Source organism: Odocoileus virginianus, chromosome X, assembly GCF_023699985.2.
Source record: "Odocoileus virginianus isolate 20LAN1187 ecotype Illinois chromosome X, Ovbor_1.2, whole genome shotgun sequence".
NCBI lineage: Eukaryota > Metazoa > Chordata > Mammalia > Artiodactyla > Cervidae > Odocoileus > Odocoileus virginianus.
The window spans coordinates 31,513,424-31,531,384 of record NC_069708.1 but is presented as its reverse complement, the minus strand read 5'-3'; the positions used below and the strand labels follow the sequence as shown (position 1 = coordinate 31,531,384).

Genomic DNA, 17,961 nt, shown 5'->3' with positions numbered 1-17,961 from the left:
AGCCCCTGTGCTTCCTTCTCACTTTTAAGAAACTTCTTGTTTGTTTTATATATAGTATCCAGGCGTTTTAGCTGTATTTATGGTGGGAAATAGGACTTCCCAGGTGGTACAGTGGTGATGAATCTGCCTGCCAATGCAGGAGACACAGGGTTGGGAAGATCTCCTGGAGTAGGAAATGGCAACCCACTGTAGTATTCTTGCCTGAGGAATTGCATGAACAGAGGAGCCTGGCAGGCTACATTCCATAGGGATTGCAAAGTTAGACATGACTGAGTGACTGAGTGTGCACTTGTGTGCACACACACACACACACACACACACGGTGAAGAATAGGGAACAACACGTCTATTTTATCTTTCCAGAATTAGAAGTCCAAAGATTACACTTTTTCAAGAATTTTATCTTTTAGTGAACATAGAGATTGCTTATGTTGTGTGTATGTCCAGAAGTGGGATTGATAGGTAATAGGTATGTGCATGTTCAGCTTTAGCTTATACTGCCAAAACATTTTTCCCTAATGGTTGTACCAGTTTACACTCCAGCTCGTAGAGTATGTGTTTCATTTTGTTATCTGTCCTAATCATTGCTTGATGTCAGTTTTCGTTAACCCATTGTCATAGATATATAGTGGTAAGACTTCATAGTCTTTTAAAAAGTATTTATTTATTTGGCTGCACCAGATCTTAGTTGTGGCATACAGTATCTTTCTTGTGTTATGCAGGATCTTTCATTGCATGGCATAAACTCAGTAGTTCCAGTTTGTGGGCTTAGTTGCCCTGCAGCATGTGGGATCTTAATTCCTGGACAAGGGATCGAACTTGCGTACCCTGCATTGCAAGGTGAATTTTAACTGCTGGACCACTAGGGAAGTCCCAAAGGTTCATAATCTTGATCTGTATTTTCCTGATAACTAATTCCAAGTAGTTTGTAGATTTAAATATTGAAATTAAAGCATAAAGGTTTTAAATGGCAATAGCACAGAGTATTTTCCTGATTTTGTAGTAAGAATTTTTTTGTAAATAGAACACACAAAGTACTGACCATAAAAGGGAAAACTGATAAATTGAGCATGATTAAAATTAAGAACTTATATTCATCAAAGGCATTTCATGCTAAAATGAAAAGGCAAACCATAAGCTAGGAGAAGCTATTTTCAATAAAAAGATTCAAAAAGGACTCTTATCCAGAATATGTAAAGAATTCTTAAAAATCAGAATACTAAACCAGACAAGCTCATTGTTAGATAAGCAAAAAGCCTGGAAAAGACTTTACAAAAGATAATATCCAAATGACCAATACACATAGAAAAATGTGATCATTTTTGTTAATCATCAGAGAATACAAGTTAAACACATATTTGTCAAAGATGCAAAAAAATGTTTCAATGAAGGGAAGATAAGCTTTTCAATAAATGGTGTTGAAACAATGGGGTATTCATAAGCTGAAAACAAACCTTGAACTAAGCCTAACCCCCATTCAAAAATCAAGTCAAAATGGATCCTAAATCTAAGTGTAAAAATTATATGTAAGAAAACATAGAAGAAAGTCTTCAGGAACTAAGATTAAGCAAAGATGTCTTAGCTGTGACACCGAAAGCATATAAGCCATTAAATAAAAAAATCAATGATTGAACAACCAAAATTAAAAACTTTTGTCTATGAGAGACTATGTGAAGAAGAGGAAAAGACAAGCCACCAACTTAGAGAAAATATTTGAAACTGCATATGTAACAAAAAACTCATATGTAGAATATATGAAGAATTATCTAAATGTAATGGTAAGAGAAGTTGTTTTTTTCAGTTAGAAAGTTAGTCAAGGACTTAAACATAAACGCTTCACTACAGAGAATCTATATCTGGCAAAAGAAAAGGAAAAAAACACAAGAAAAGATGTTCAACGTGACTAGCTAATGGGGAAATGCAAATTAAAACCAAAAGATACCATTTCATATCTATCAAAGTAACTAAAAATAAAAAAATAGTAGTACTTCCAAATGCTGGTGAGGTTGCAGAGAAACTGGATTTCTCCTGCAGTGCTGGTGAGAAAATGAAATGGCACACCCACTCTTCCTGAAAAATAGGTATTTTTTTTTTTTTAAACTAAACCATCAAACATTTACTTAAGCATAAAATCCTGCAGTCACAGTCTTGGAAATTTATGCCAGAGAAGTGAAAACTTTCTATGTGAAAATTTTCACATAGAAACCTATACACCTCTTTATTTGTGATAACCAAAAACTGGAAACAACCCAAGTGTCCTTTAACATGTGACTGGATAAACAAATTGTGATATGTCCATATAATGGAATACCGCTTAGCAGTGAAAAGAAATGAACTGTTGGTAATGATCCAGACAACAACTTGGATGGATCTTGAGGGTATTATGCTGAGTGAAAAATGCCAGTCTCAAAAAGTTACATATTATATGATTCCATTCATATGGTATTCTTGATGTGAGATAATTATAGTGATAAAGAGCCCGTTAGTGGTTGCCAGGGATTAGGGTTAAGGGGATAGTGTAAATACTAAGGGATAACATATGGGAGGTTTTTTGTGGTGATGGAATGGTTCTGATTCCTGCTTGTGGTAATGGTTATATGATTCTGCATATGTGATAAAATTTCATGGAGCTATACACCAAGCAATAAAAATACATATAAAAACTGGTGAAATCCAAATAAAGTCTGTGATTGAGTTCATAGTATTGTACCAGTACCCATGGCAGTTTCCTGTTTTTGACAACATATTGTAGCTATGTAAGTTGTTGCCATTTGGAAAAGCTGGATGAACCAGTACACAGGAACTCTTTGTACCACCTTTGCAAATTCTTGTGAATCGTTATCTATTTTTTAAAGGTTATACTTTATTAAAAGACAATACCATGAGTTATCTAAGATCTGAAACATTTGAATTCTCATACTCTGCTGGCAGGAATGTAAATTGGAATGACCACTTTGGAGAACTATTCAGTTTTAATAGTGCCATGTATATACCATGTGATCCAGCAGTTCTTAGGTATATACCTAAAAGTAATGCTTGCAGGTTTTTAACCAAATACATACAAAAACGGTTTATAGCAACACCATCCAAATATGGTTCATATTTTAATTGTGTCTTAGTGTGTACCTTAATACTAAGAAAATCTAAAAATATCCTGGTTAAGTTTAATTTAGTACGGGCTTACATATTCCAGACTGAATAATATTAAAGGTTAAAGAGTTGTAAAATAATTCTTGATACTGGTTCAGTCACTTGAATCTCTGTTTCTTTATTTTTCTTTTGAGGACAAAATTACACGTTTGCTTCCCACTTGTGTGCCTTTAAAAACCAAAATATGTCACTGACTGCATCTTTATCATGTAAATAAGTACCTCTATTATTGCAAACTAGACTGTATTACAATTGTTTATATGTCTTTTTTTTTTTTTTTTTTTTTGTAGTTAGTGGTCTCCTTTAGTGCAGTTACCAGATTTTTTTTCCATCTTTTGTATTCCGAGAGTAGTTCAGTACTTGGAATTGATAGCAGTTTGATAAACATGCTTATTAAACCCATTCAAATCTTCATTAGTGGATAGATTACCAAAGAGTTTTGAAGTTCTCTCCTCGGTTTTCTCGTCTTATGTGTGTGTGTTTTTAACTCGCATAGTCCATACTGTTTTATATGCTTGATCCTTTAGCTGGTGTGGAATAGATATAAGTAACTGAAGTAATTTTGGAGCAGCATTTGCCCATAAACTTTTAAGTATATCCACTAATTAAAGAAAGCACAGTTCATTCTCTGTAATGAGTATGTTTTATAGATAAGTATAAAGAAGAAAATAATGATCATCATCCTAGTGACCGGAGGTAACCACTGTTTTAGCGTTGTATGTATGTATGTATATGTTTTATTTTCTAATGCAGTTGCAGTTATACTTAATGAAGTTCCATATCCTGCTTTCCCCCCCCACATAACATAATATTGTAGCTTTCTTTCTTTCTTTCTTTCTTTCTTTCGGGCCACACCACATGGCATGCAGGAATTTTAGTTCCCCAGCCAGGGATCCAACCCATGCCCCCTCAATGGAAGCATGGAGTCTTAACCACTGGACAAGTCCCTATATTGTAGATTTTTATGGTAATGTACCTTGTTGAATAGCCAGAGTGTAAGTTAGTCTTCTGTATCATACACGTTTTTTCCCCCAAACTTATGCCCTTGTAAATAACACTGTGATGAACATATATTCTTGTATTTCTGGTAATTTCTATCATTTATATTCCTAGACATGGGATAGCTCCAAGATGATATAAAACATGACTAGTACTGCAATTCATCTTGTACCAGAATTTTTTTAATTATCAGTTTGTTCTTATTAGTTAAATTTTGAGCTTCTTTGCATTCTGGTTTATAATACTATACCTATAATAGGTATGAAATTTTAGTTACTAATTTTCTGTCATGAAATTGTAGAAAGCAAGGCTTGGTGTATAATGGCATTTTGTGGAGATTGTTGAGAGCCTTTCTCAGCTGTCAACAGTAAACAAATTGTATAGTCATCTAGTGAAATATTATGCAGCTACCAGGGCTGATGATTACTAAGAAATTTTAGAAAATGCTCATAATAAAAACTGTATATACAGATACTATATTATCTTGGCTGAATAAGACAAAAATATATACACTTAGAAAAAGAAACCTATAGGAAGTGTACTATGCTTTGAATGGAGGTTGTTTCTATGGAGTAGAATGGAATACTTTTTTTTTCTTTAAACTTGTTTATATATTTTTAAAATGTTATCTATGATCTTTTAAAATTAGATTTCTGTTTATATCAAATTAATATATTTACATATATAAAAATTAGTCTGTTGACCAACCTCTTCCAACTCATGACCTCCACACTCTGTAGATAACAGTTTCAACTCTTAGCGGTTCTTCTGATTAACATCAATAAAGCCATAAAATCTTATTTCATGTACTCTTTTATTCTATTTACATATATCATTTCTACAATTTAAGGTGGCAGTTTACTCATATGCATATACATACTTTTCCACATTCATTTTCTCAATACCCTTTTCCTTGGTATTTGCCTAAATCAGTTTGGAGTGTTTGCTTAGTTGTGACTATGTAAATATTCACAGTTAAGCCGTTTAAAATACTATGATTACTTTTCCTTTTTTTTCTGCACCTGTTCATTTTTGTTGAAGTAATGGTTTGTTTTTACCATTTGCTTAGTTTTCTTTGACTATTGCTAATTCATTCCCAAATTCTGTATAGAAATATAAATTATTATGTTCCAGTGTAGCAGGTAATCTATCAGTTTTGTTTACTTTTTTCTTGAGTACATTCTTCTTCCTTGAGCCCTCTGTCTTCTTGATCCTGTTTTTGTTACCTTGTTGTTGTTCAGTCGCTAAGTCATGGACAGCAGCACGCCAGGCTTCCCTGTCCTTCACTATTTCCCAGAGTTTGTGCAAACTCATGTCAGTGATGCCATCCAACCAACTCATCCTCTTGTCCCCTTTTCCTCCTGCCCTCAGTCTTTTCCAGCATCAGGGTCTCTTCCCGTCATGTGGCCAAAGTATTTGAGCTTCAGCTTTGGCATCAGTCCTTCTAATGAATATTCAGGGTTGATTTCCTTTAGAATTGACTGGTTTGATCTCCTTTTTGTCAAGGGGACTCTCAAGTGTCTTCTCCAGTACCACAGTTCAAAAGCATCAATTCTTTGGCACTCAGCCCTCTTTATGGTCCAACTCTCACATCTGTACCCTTCCCTGGTGGCTCAGATGGTAAAGAGTCTGCCTGCAATAGAGGAGGCCTGGGTTCAATCCCCAGGTCAGGAAGATCCCATTGAGAAGGGCATGGCAACCCACTCGAGTATCCTTGCCTGGAGAATCCCATGGATAGAGGAGCCTGGTAGGCTACAGTCCATGGGGTCGCAAAGAGTCAGACATGATTGAGCAATTAACACAACGGCAACTCACATCCATACATGACTACTGAAAAAACCATAGCTTTGATTATACAGAAGTTTGTCAGCAAAGTGATGTCTCTGGTTTTTAATGTGCTGTCTAGGTTTGTCATAGCTTTTCTTCCAAGGAGCAAGCGTCTTTTAATTTCATGGCTGCAGTGACTACCTTCTGTGATTTTTGAGCCCAAGAAAATAAAATCTGTCACTGTTTCCACCTTTTCCCCATCTATTTGCCCTGAAGTGATAGGACCAGATGCCATGTTCTGTGTTTTAAATGTTAAGTTTCAAGCCAGCTTCTTCACTCTCTTTCACCCTCATCAAGAGGCTCTTTAATTCCTCTTTGCTTTCTGCCATTAGAGTGGTATTATCTGCATACCTGAGGTTATTGATATTTCTCCTGGCAATCTTGATTCCAGCTTGTAATTAATCTAGCCCAGCATTTCATGTGATGTACTCTGCATATAAGTTAAATGATCAAGGTGACACTACACGGTCTTGACGTGCTCCTTTCCAAGTTTTGAACCAGTTCATTGTTCCATGTCCAGTTCTAACTGTTGCTTCTTCACCTGCATACAGGTTTCTCAGGAGGCAGGTAAGGTGGTCTAGTATTCCCATCTCTTTAGAATTTTCCACAGTTTGTTGTGATCCACACAATCAAAGGCTTTAGTGCAGTCAGTGAACCAGAAGTAGATGTTTTTCTGGAATTCTCTTGCTTTTTCTGTGATCCAGGCATTGTTGGCAATTTGATCTCTGGTTCCTTTGGCTTTTCTAAATCCATCTTGAACATCTGGAATTTCTTGGTTCAGGTACTGCTGAAGCCTAGCTTGAAGGATTTTGAGCATTACCTTGCTACCATGTGAAATGAGCACACTTGTACAGTAGTTTGAACATTCTTTGGCATTGCCTTTCTTTGGGGTTGGAATGAAAACTGATCTTTTTCAGTCCTGTGGCCATTGCTGAGTTTTCCAAATTTACTGACATATTGAGCACAGCACCTGTTACCTTATACCTTGCATCTATCTAACTTCTGTTTACGTTTGGTACATCATATTGCAATTGCAGGGCTTCCCTGGTGACTCAGTGGTAAAGAATCTGCCTGCCAATGCAGGAGATGTGAATTCGATCCCTGGTCTGGGAAGATCTCCTGGGGAAAGAAATGGCAACCCACTCCAGTTTTCTAGCCTAGAAAATTCCATCAACAGAGGAGCCTGGTGGGCCGAAGTCCATGGGGTTGCATAGAGTCAGATAGGACAGCTACTTAACAACAATTGTAATTATATATCAGCCATCCCTCCTACACTCAGCTCCTTGAGCAGTGTCCTTCATCTTGATATAGTTAATGCTCATAACACTACTGAACACATTTTTTGAGTTGTACATAAATTTTATCCATTTACTGAGAAATCTATAAATAAATATCTTGAATACATTGTAAACATGTGATTTCCATATTTATCTTTATTCCTACATCAGACTATCTCATTTTATAGCACTACAATTCTTTTGAGGCACATAAATCATAACTCCAACTCCTTAGACTTGTCCTTTTCTTCAGTAAGCAAATAATGAATTCTCTGAACTCATGATTGTTCAAAAAACTGCCTTAGGATTAAAAAGTCATACCATAAATAAAGTATCTGTGAATCCCTCATCTCTAAACATTTATTCTGTGTTTTCATTTTCAGAGGGCGATTATTTATCATTTCCACCAAAGCAGGATCTCTTGGAATTAATCTGGTAGCTGCTAATCGAGTGATCATATTTGATGCTTCTTGGAATCCATCTTATGACATCCAGAGTATATTCAGAGTTTATCGCTTTGGACAGACTAAACCTGTGTATGTATATAGGTTCTTAGCTCAGGTAGGCTTATAATTTATATTCTTTTTCATATTGAAAGGTTGGGTGAAACTGACAATATTTTTGAAATTCAGAATATACATGCATTGTAGAGAGGCAAACAAATTTGAAAATATCATTCCTGTTCTTAAAGCAATATAAGTTAATTTTGACCTCTCATGATTTTCTGTTTTATAGTTTGTCCATGTCTCTAATTTCTCAGATTGAGGTGAATTTGCATAGGTATACAGATTTAGCAATTTCATGCTAGTTTAAGAAAGTTAAACTTTTATAATTCATTTACTTACTATGCATAGAAAAGCCAGTAACTAAATCTAATTTGCCTCTAGATGTGTAGGTCAAATGATCATTGTTTTCAGTGGCACCAGATGCTCTCTTAGTTTGAAGACTGTGGTTATAATTAGATATATTAATATATATAAATTTATATATACATATAAAATTATAATTTATATTAATTATAAAAGAAATAATCAATGTATTATAATAACAAATAATCATTACAAGGAATATTTAATATTTCTAATCAAGAATATTAATTTCCTTTGAATGTAAACTCAGGTATTAAGAAACAGAAACTGATATTTAAGGCAAGTAAATGAAATCAAGAAGTAGATGCGGTTCAATGTTATACAGGTTTATAGAATCAAGTTGCCCTTTTAACTGTTACATCTTCTTTGGGAACAGATGCTACCTTCTCTACCATCCTTCAAATCTGGGCTTCTCAACCAGAGACAAGGTTTTATTGGTAGATCTTTGGTCATACATAAGAGTACATAATATAGTTGGTAAACTACACTGTAAACTCTTTCCTGTTATTTAGATTAAGACCTCCTTTCCATTCTACTTCAGAATGTTTTATAGAATATATAATAGATATGGCATTGTAGTTCATTTTTTGTCCTGAAGTTATAGAAAGTAAGACTTTACATAAAGTCAGTTTATAGTGATTGTTGAGAGCATGTTATATTCCACTGAAAAAGAATTAAACTGCCCTGTTGGATTCTTACATCAATAACCCCCTAAAATTTGATTTCATGTACTCTTTTATTCTGTTTACCTTGGTATCTGACTGCTCTCATTCTTTCACCAAGTACAGAAATATATAAAGCAATACATGAATGCATACTGGTCAGAAATTTTAGGATGATTACCAGTAATATAGTTTTATTTCTCATCAATATAAACTACTCTGAACAGGAAAAAAAAATCTCATGAATTAAGCAACATTGCTCATAAAATTTGCTTCATGGCAGTATATTGCTATCAAGTTTTGCTATTTCATATTAACCAATAACTATATTTCTTCTTGATTAAGTTTCATGTTTACAAAATTTGTGTATTGTGCATTCTTTTTTACGAAGGGAACCATGGAAGATAAGATTTATGATCGGCAAGTAACTAAGCAGTCACTGTCTTTTCGAGTTGTTGATCAGCAGCAAGTTGAACGTCATTTTACCATGAATGAGCTGACTGAACTTTATACTTTTGAGCCAGACTTACTAGATGACCCTAATTCAGAAAAGAAGAAGAAAAGGGATACTCCCATGCTGCCAAAGGTAAACGTCTTAGAATATTAGCTTTAAAAAAAAAGCTTAATATAAATCAAGGAAATTTTATTACTACTATGAAAGTTATTCATCTGAATAAGGCTATATTTCAGAATTCTTCAAAGAGAATAAAGTTGTATGTAAATGAGAGATCAGTTCTCCACATAGTACCACAAAAGATAGTGTAATCTGAAATACGTATTTTATGCCAAATAAAAAATTCAGCCCTGCAGAAAAGGATTTCTGAGTAGAAACCTTAAAGACATAGTATGGTTCTCTTTTAATAATCTCCAGTAGAGGGCATACATAATTTTAATAATTATATATGAGATTTAATTTTTTCTTCCTTAGCATTTTTTGTTGTCATATAGCAGTTAAGAACCAGCAAATAAGTGTCTCTTACTTGATATTTTTCACTGTCATAACACAAGACTTTCATACTTGGAAAAGATACCTCTCTCGTTTTATAGATGGAGAAACTTAGTGTCAGAGGCATTCAATGACTTGCCAAGCTCTCAGCTAATAAGTGACAAAGCCAGGAATAGTATCTACATCTTTCTTCTGGTCCATTGTTCTAATAAGAGCCTATTATACATAAGAGAAAACCTATTCTGATTATCTAAAATGTCATTTTAGGGGGGATTATAAGGGGAGGTTCTTTTCCTATTGTCTTGGTTTCGAATTTAAGCATGTAAAGTTCCATGTAGCTGTTAAGAGAATTGGGAAAGCAGCTAACAGGTTACAGTGTCACTTTACCAAAGTCACTTCAATCATTTGTAAAAAAAAATATTCAACAGTTTCTGAGTTCTTCATATGACTGGACCAGTTTCATTTAAAAAGGTAGTAGGAATAAATATTTCAAATGTTAATATAAATCAGTGATTTCTTCAGTTAATTCTCAGTGTTACATATGTCAGTTAAAGTAACATGAATATTAAGCATTTGGGAATATTTTAATGACCTTTGTCTATATTAGCAAATATTTTGTTTTTGTCTTTTTTTTTTGAATGGCCAAGTTGTGCAGCATGTGGGACCTTAGTTCCCCAACCAGAGATCGAACACATGCCCCCTGCAGTGGGATCATGGAGTCTTAACCACTGGACTGCCAGGGTAGTACCAGTATTTTGTTTTTCTAATCAGTGAGCTGTTTTTCCACTTAAAGTTCACTGATGGAGCATTTAGAAAAGAGTTTTTGTGACAGTCTCTATCAAATCTTTGATAATAGCTTAGGGCCTCATGGGCTTCCCTGGTGACTCAGGTGGTAACAAGTCCGCCTGCAATGCAGGAGACCCAGGTTCTGTTCCTGGGTCAGGAAGGTCCCCTGGAGAAGGGAATGGCAACCCACTCGAGTATTCTTGCCTGGAGAATCCCATGGACGGAGGAACCTGGCGGGCTACAGTCCATGCATGGGGTTGCAAAGAGTTGGACACTGCTGAGCGACTTTGACTTGACTTCACTTTGCTTAGGGCCACATGAAGGTTAAATCTGTCATTTTTATACTTTAAAGAATCATTTCAATTTCCATGTTATTGAATATTAAATTGATAGCAGTTTGGCTTCCTTTCTTAATTATATAACAGAATGTGAGTAGGGATCTTGAATAGTCTTTGGAAAATTTTCTGTGTACAAACAGGTTTGTATATCTTTAAAAACACACAAACTCAAATGGACTCATACCATACACACTCTTGAACTTGCTCTTTTCACCTAGATGTTTCTTGTAGCTCTTTCCATATTGGTACATATACCTCTACTTTAAAAAAAATTGCATAGTGATACTTGCCTTGTTTTATTTAACTCATATCCCTTTGCTATCAGGTACTTAATTTTGTGTGACAAAGAATATTCTTTTAAGGACTTGCACATATTTATGTTTATAATTTTAAAGATAGTGAAGTTTCCCTTTTCAGTTGACTTCATGTTTAATTAGCATTTTTCCTAAAATTACACTTAAACTTCAATTTTTTTGAGAAATAGCCCATAATTAGCAATATTTCTCATAGGAAGCCACCATTCCAATTTGCAAAGGGATAGTTGCTTTGAAGTTATTTGTTATGTGGTAAATTTCTGATTGTAGGAAATCTGTTTAATTTGATAAACATTTGCTGATAATTTGATGACTTTGAAGTACATGGGGAAGGGTGTATTTAAAAGAACAAGACAGGAAAGAAATGCTGTTTAATTGTTAGAGGATGTCTGGAAAGAAACCATCTGTTTTATAACTTGGCACTCTGAGTTGTGAAAGGTGTCATGTTTTTTCATCTAGATTTTACTTACTGTGTTTTGTTTTTAGCGCTATGACCCCTTGCCCAAGAAAAAAAAGTAATGCTACTTTAATGCAAAGTGCTTCAAGTCTCCCATGGCTCTTCCCAAGAGGAAAATAATTGTTAACTTACTGGGTTTCGTACTCTACTAAATAATTTTGTTCAGATTATTTTTCTTAGTCTAGCAGCAACTAAAAAGCTGATAGTGCTGTTTTCATTTTTCTAGAGGAGGAAATTAAGGCTTGGAGAGAATTATGTAACTTATCCAAGTTTACACACCTAATTAGTACTGAAGCTGGTCTTCAAGTCTGCCCAACTCGAAAACATATCCTTTAATCATTACACTTTATTGCCCCCAAATCAAGATTAAAAAGGAAGAGGACCTGGGATTCCCAGAATTGAATGATATTTAGAATGCTTTATTTTATTTTAAATAAAGCTGGATTTTAAAATATAGAGTGCTTTCTCAGTCAGTACCATTATGTCATGCAACTACTGTTAACATTGTATAATATAACCAGTTTAACTCATGGCTTGTGAAATTGTAAATTACTCAAATTTACATATATGGCCTTCAAGTTTACAAAGACTTTTCTCATGCATATTCATTATCTTGGGAAACTGAAGCTTAGAGAGTCTGTGATTACCTCAGGGTACATGGCCAATAAGTGTCAGAGCTAGAACTTGAACACAGTAGCTTTCAAATTATATTCCAAGGAGCTCCAGAAGATTTATAGAGGTGTTCCAGGGCTACCCTGTGGCTAAGCGAGTAGGGGAAGGCCAGACAGGCAGCACTCCAAGCCCTATGCCTCATTTCAGAGTCCCTCCCCTTTTATTGCTTTTATGTATTGGGCTGCAACATAAGATTTCATTTAAAGAGAGGATGTTTTTTAGTTTAAAAAAAGCTTTGGAAAAGTTTTTTTAAAAAACTGTACCATATTATGATGGCTTGCTATTCACAGCAACTAAGACTTGTCAGGAATCTGAAAGGAAATATGATAAGATGTATGTGTGATTTACCTGAAGGAAATGATAGTCTACTTGGGGAGAAAAAGTAACATTCTTAAAAGCAAAAGTGCTGATGTGACTGGTACTGAATGTATTTGGTTTAAAAATGAAGGGGAAAGCATTTGGGTAAAGTTTAATGGAAAAAAATTAGACTGATTGGCCTATAAATGATGGTTAATATTTAATTGCATTAGGTAAGAATAGGTATGTAATAAGAATATAGGATGAAACAATTGGGGTGAAAATAAAGGTAAGAATTTAAGTGCCAGACTCAAGATATGATGAAGAAATTGACCAGATGAGTTGAAATTGGATAGATAAATGTAGGGTCAGCTTATGGAGAACCATTAACGGAGGCATTTGGATTTAAAATATCATTCACTATAAGTTCATGGATGGGGCTTTGATATGATGAATGTGGCTTCTGGAAAGTCAGTGTGGCATTAAAATGCAGGATGAGGATGTATAATAGGGTGATGATTGTGGAGTTAGACATTTCAGGTAAATAAATGATGGAACTCAGTTACTGATGATCGACTGTAGCTTTTGGTAGACTGTGAAAAAGCTTTAACCTAAATAATGAAGCTTATTCATTAATTAGTTAACATCTTTGCAAGTATCTACAACATGCCAATTATTATGCTGGTTAGTAAGGATATATTGATAAATAAGACTAGGTTCCTGCTCCCAAGGAGCCTACAGTCTAATAAGCATTTTTCTGTCTGTTTGTTTAGTCACTGAGTCAATGTCTCTTTTGCAGCCCCGTGGACTATAGCCCGCCAGGCTCTTCTGTCCTTGGGATTTCCCAGGCAAGAATTCTGGAGTGGGTTGCCATTTCTTTCTCCAGGGAATCTTCCCAACCCAGAGATAGAACCCTCATCTCCTGCATTGCAATCTAATTCTTTACCACTGAGCCCCCAGGAAGCCCCTAATAAGCATATCTTCACAATAAAGAAAATATTTATTTATTATATATTGTATGTATATATATATATATTTATTTATATATTGGGGCTTCCCTGGTGACTTAGACGGTAAAGGGTCTGCCCACAATGCGGGAGACCTGGGTTCAATCCCTGGGTGGGAAAGATCCCCTGGAGAAGGAAATGGCAACCCACTCCAGTACTCTGGCCTGGAAAATCCCATGGACAGAGGAGTCCATGGGGTCGCAGAGAGTTGGACACAACTGAGCGACTTCACTTTCACAATAAAAATTATGGATCCTGTAATAGAAATCTGTATAGGCACCCTGTACAGGATGGAATATTCAGTTCTTTCTTGGAAAAGTTGGGGATGGGGAGTTGACATTAGGAGGACTTCAACTGATATTGAAAATAGACGTGTTAGCTGTTTGCATTGCTGTGAGGGCAAAAGATGAAGGCCCTTCAAGAGGATGAGCAGGAAAAAACAAACACGTGCATAAAACAGCATTGCAAGTTTCAGGAACATCAGGTAGTTAAAAATAAATGGAGTGTAAAGATAGAATAGTATAAAGTAAGGGTGGTCATGGGAAGAGGTGAGAGAAAAGACTGGAAAGGAGGATGGGAATCAGATCATAGAAGTTAAGAGAGTTTTGGACATTTTGTTACAGGCTGTGGGATCTATTTAATGATTCTTAACAAAAGACCAACATCAAATTTTCATTTAAGAAAAATCATTTTGAGTGTCAGTGTGCAGAATGGATTGGAGAAAAGAAAATGAATGTTAATGTGTAAAATGGATAGCTAATGGGAAGTTGTGGTATAACACACTGAGACCAGCCTGGTGCTCTGTGACAACCTAGAGCAGCAGGATGGGGTGGGAAGTGGGAGGGAGGTTCAAGAGGGAGGGGACATGTGTATACCTATGACTGATTCATGTTGAGTCATGGCAGAAACCGACATAACATTGTAAAGCAGTTATCCTCCAATTAAAAACAAATAAGTTTTAGAAAAAGAAAAAAAAAATGGTTGTTAAGATATTTGTTACCGTGCAATGATCCAGATGAGAGAGGTAATGCAGGCCTGAAGTAAGGTGGTAGCAGTGGGGGTAGAGAAGTACCAGGCATGATGTGGGTACTTAATAAATGTTAACTTTGTTCCATGGGCTTGTATTTTGAATTTCATTTAACTTTGTGCAGCACTGTTTGGTTTTCATTTCCTTTAACAGGATTTTTAAAATTAGTCCTATCTGAACTGGGTACAAGTAGGTGTTTTTTATATTTGCAGTAGTGTTTGAACCTGCTTTTATTAAAGACATTTCAAAGTTGGTTCCTATTATATTATAGTACAATTGCAAACACCTGTCTTTACATATATGTATTTTTTTAGGATGAAAGACTGCTAAAAATGATACATTTTCATTTCCCCTTCAAATTGCTATTATCTAACAAATGATTAAATTGCATGCCTTTTTGAGTTAACTTTTTTTTTGTCCTTCAGTAGCTCTGTAAGTGGTCACTTTCAACTTACTTGATATGGGATTATTACATCTCATTCTGCCTCATCATTTCCTCTTAAAGTCAATAATAACTCATTTTCTGTATTTCTGTTCTTGTATACTTTTACTTCTTCATTTTCTAATTAGATTTACTATTTCATTTTATTAACCACTAGATTTTTTCTTGTCTTTTTATCTCTGCAGTTCTTTAAAGGCAATAACTGTATTTTCTCCTTTCTTCTATAGTGAATAAAACAGTATTAATACAGTTTTATATGGTCCTTTTTGAAACTCTAGTCACCTTTATAGTGATATTTAACTGTATTTTTATAATTCCATATTGTTCCATATATCATTGAAAATCAGTGTTAGAATTTGCCTTAACTTTTGCAAGCAGTAAAAATGAAATGAAGCAGGTGTGTAAAGGGAGGAAAATTAGAACTTTAATTCATGTCTTCAGTTCTATATTCAATCAGCTATCTTAGTCAGCTCTGTTCATCACCTCATCCCATGGATTATATTCTGTTAAATACCCTGATTGATTTATTGCTGTTGTTGGTGCTGCTGCTTTTTCCTTTTTGAAATATAATGGTCTTGTAGTTCTGTGGAACCATTTTTAAAATATATTGATTTTAGAGTCTACTGTGTCATGTCTACCAATGCATTTCTTAAGTTGTTCAGAGTAATAGTGTTCCTCAGACATTTTGCAACTTCTTAATGATCCAAACTTATAAACCATTTAACACAAATTTCTAGTGATAAAGATTTATTCATATTCTTTTTTTAATTTATTTTTTAATTGGAGGAAAATTGTTTTACAATGCCGTGTTGATTGATTCTTAACTGTTTGTGTTTTGAATATCAAAGTAATATCTGACCTCTGTAAATTTTTTTTTTTGGTGGAACCTCCAGCCTCCTGGAGCAGACAATGGATTTATTTTTTTTTTCCATTTATTTTTATTAGTTGGAGGCTAATTACTTTACAATATTGTAGTGGTTTTTGCCATACAGTGACATGAATCAGCCTTGGATTTACATGTGTTCCCCATCCCGATCCCCCCTCCCACCTCCCTCCCCATCCCATCCCTCTGGGTCTTCCCAGTGCACCAGCCCCGAGCACTTGTCTCATGCATCCAACCTGGGCTGGTGGTCTGTTTCACCCTTGATAGTATACTTGTTTCAATGCTGTTCCCTCTGAACATCCCACCCTCGCCTTCTCCCACAGAGTCTAAAAGTCTGTTCTGTACATTTGTGTCTCTTTTTCTGTTTTGCATATAGGGTTATCATTCCCATCTTTTAAAATTCTTTTTAAATTAATATATGCATTAGTATACTATATTGGTCTTTATCTTTCTGGCTTACTTCACTCTGTATAATGGGCTCCAGTTTCACCCATCTCATTAGAACTGATTCAAATGCATTCTTTTTAATGGCTGAGTAATATTCCATTGTGTATATGTACCACAGCTTCCTTATCCATTCATCTGCTGATGGGCATCTAGGTTGCTTCCATGTCCTGGCTATTATAAACAGTGCTGTGATGAACATTGGGGTGCACGTGTCTCTTTCAGATCTAGTTTCCTCGGTGTGTATGCCCAGGAGTGGGATTGCTGGGTCATATGGCAGTTCTATTTCCAGTTTTTTAAGAAATCTCCACACTGTTCTCCATAGTGGCTGTACTAGTTTGCATTCCCACCAACAGTGTAAGAGGGTTCCCTTTTCTCCACACCCTGTCCAGCATTTATTGCTTGTAGACTTTTGGATAGCAGCCATCCTGACAGGCATGTAATGGTACCTCGTTGTGGTTTTGATTTGCATTTCTCTGATAATGAGTGATGTTGAGCATCTTTTCATGTGTTTGTTAGCCATCTGCATGTCTTCTTTGGAGAAATGTGTGTTTAGTTCTTTGGCCCATTTTTTGATTGGGTCATTTATTTTTCTGGAATTGAGCTACAGGAGCTGCTTGTATATTTTTGAGATTAATCCTTTGTTGCTTCATTTGCTATTATTTTCTCCCATTCTGAAGGCTGTCTTTTCACCTTGCTTATAGTTTCCTTTGTTGTGCAAAAGCTTTTAAGTTTAATTAGGTCCCATTTGTTTATTTTTGCTTTTATTTCCAATATTTAAATTTTTATTTAAATATTTAAATATTTCCAATATGTAAATTATATTAGGGGAAAGTACCTTTCCTTGTGATAAACTTATAAATTATATAGATATCAGAGATTAAAATTCTTGATTAAGGTCATATTTCATAATATGCTTCAGTGGGTATACAGCCTAAGCTCTGTACCCTTTATTAAGAAAACAAAAGACAGTAAAACTGGCATAGAAATTTTTTTGCACTTTCCTTTTCCAGTATTTACTACCTATATCTTTTTAAATATGGACTGCATGTTGATAATTATAGGGAAAATAAAATGGGGATTTAAAGTAAAGTACTGAAAGTGAGGCTTTACTTCCTCTATGCAGGTGTTGTATACAATTTTCTCCCTTTGTCTTTAGTCCTTTATTCAAGTTTTAATACCTCAAAGCATAGTTTGCTGAACAGAGATGTTTTTGTGTAGTTTTATCAGCCAGCAGATGGTAATATAAGGTTTTACCTTAGTCATTCCTAACATTAGAGAGAAATATACTCCATTAAAATAATTTGATATGAAGTATAAAATAGCTAATTAACTGATTTCAGGAACTTGCTTGCATTTACCCTTTGAGAATAAAGGTTCAAAAGGACCCATTTAATTGTAGAGCAAGTATTAGTAACCTGTAGCATATTAACCTCATGTTGGCATGTGAATGCAGTTTTTGTTGACATGTACCTCTATGGGATCTTCCCAGGTGGCACTAGTGGTAAAGAAGCCACCTGCCAATGCAGGAGACATAATGAGATGCAGGTTTGATCCCTGGGTGG

General features: G+C 35.1%; 1 protein-coding gene across 11 annotated transcripts in view; it reads left to right on the top strand.

Moving 5' to 3' along the window:
- Positions 1-17,961, top strand: part of ATRX (ATRX chromatin remodeler) — a 267,954-nt gene that overhangs the window by 221,553 nt on the left and 28,440 nt on the right. For all 11 annotated transcript variants that reach the window (XM_070462042.1, XM_070462040.1, XM_070462046.1 and 8 more), the window contains 2 exons: positions 7,636-7,813; positions 9,175-9,369. In XM_070462042.1, coding sequence (XP_070318143.1) covers positions 7,636-7,813; positions 9,175-9,369 — 373 coding nt within the window. The remainder of the gene's footprint in view (positions 1-7,635; positions 7,814-9,174; positions 9,370-17,961) is intronic.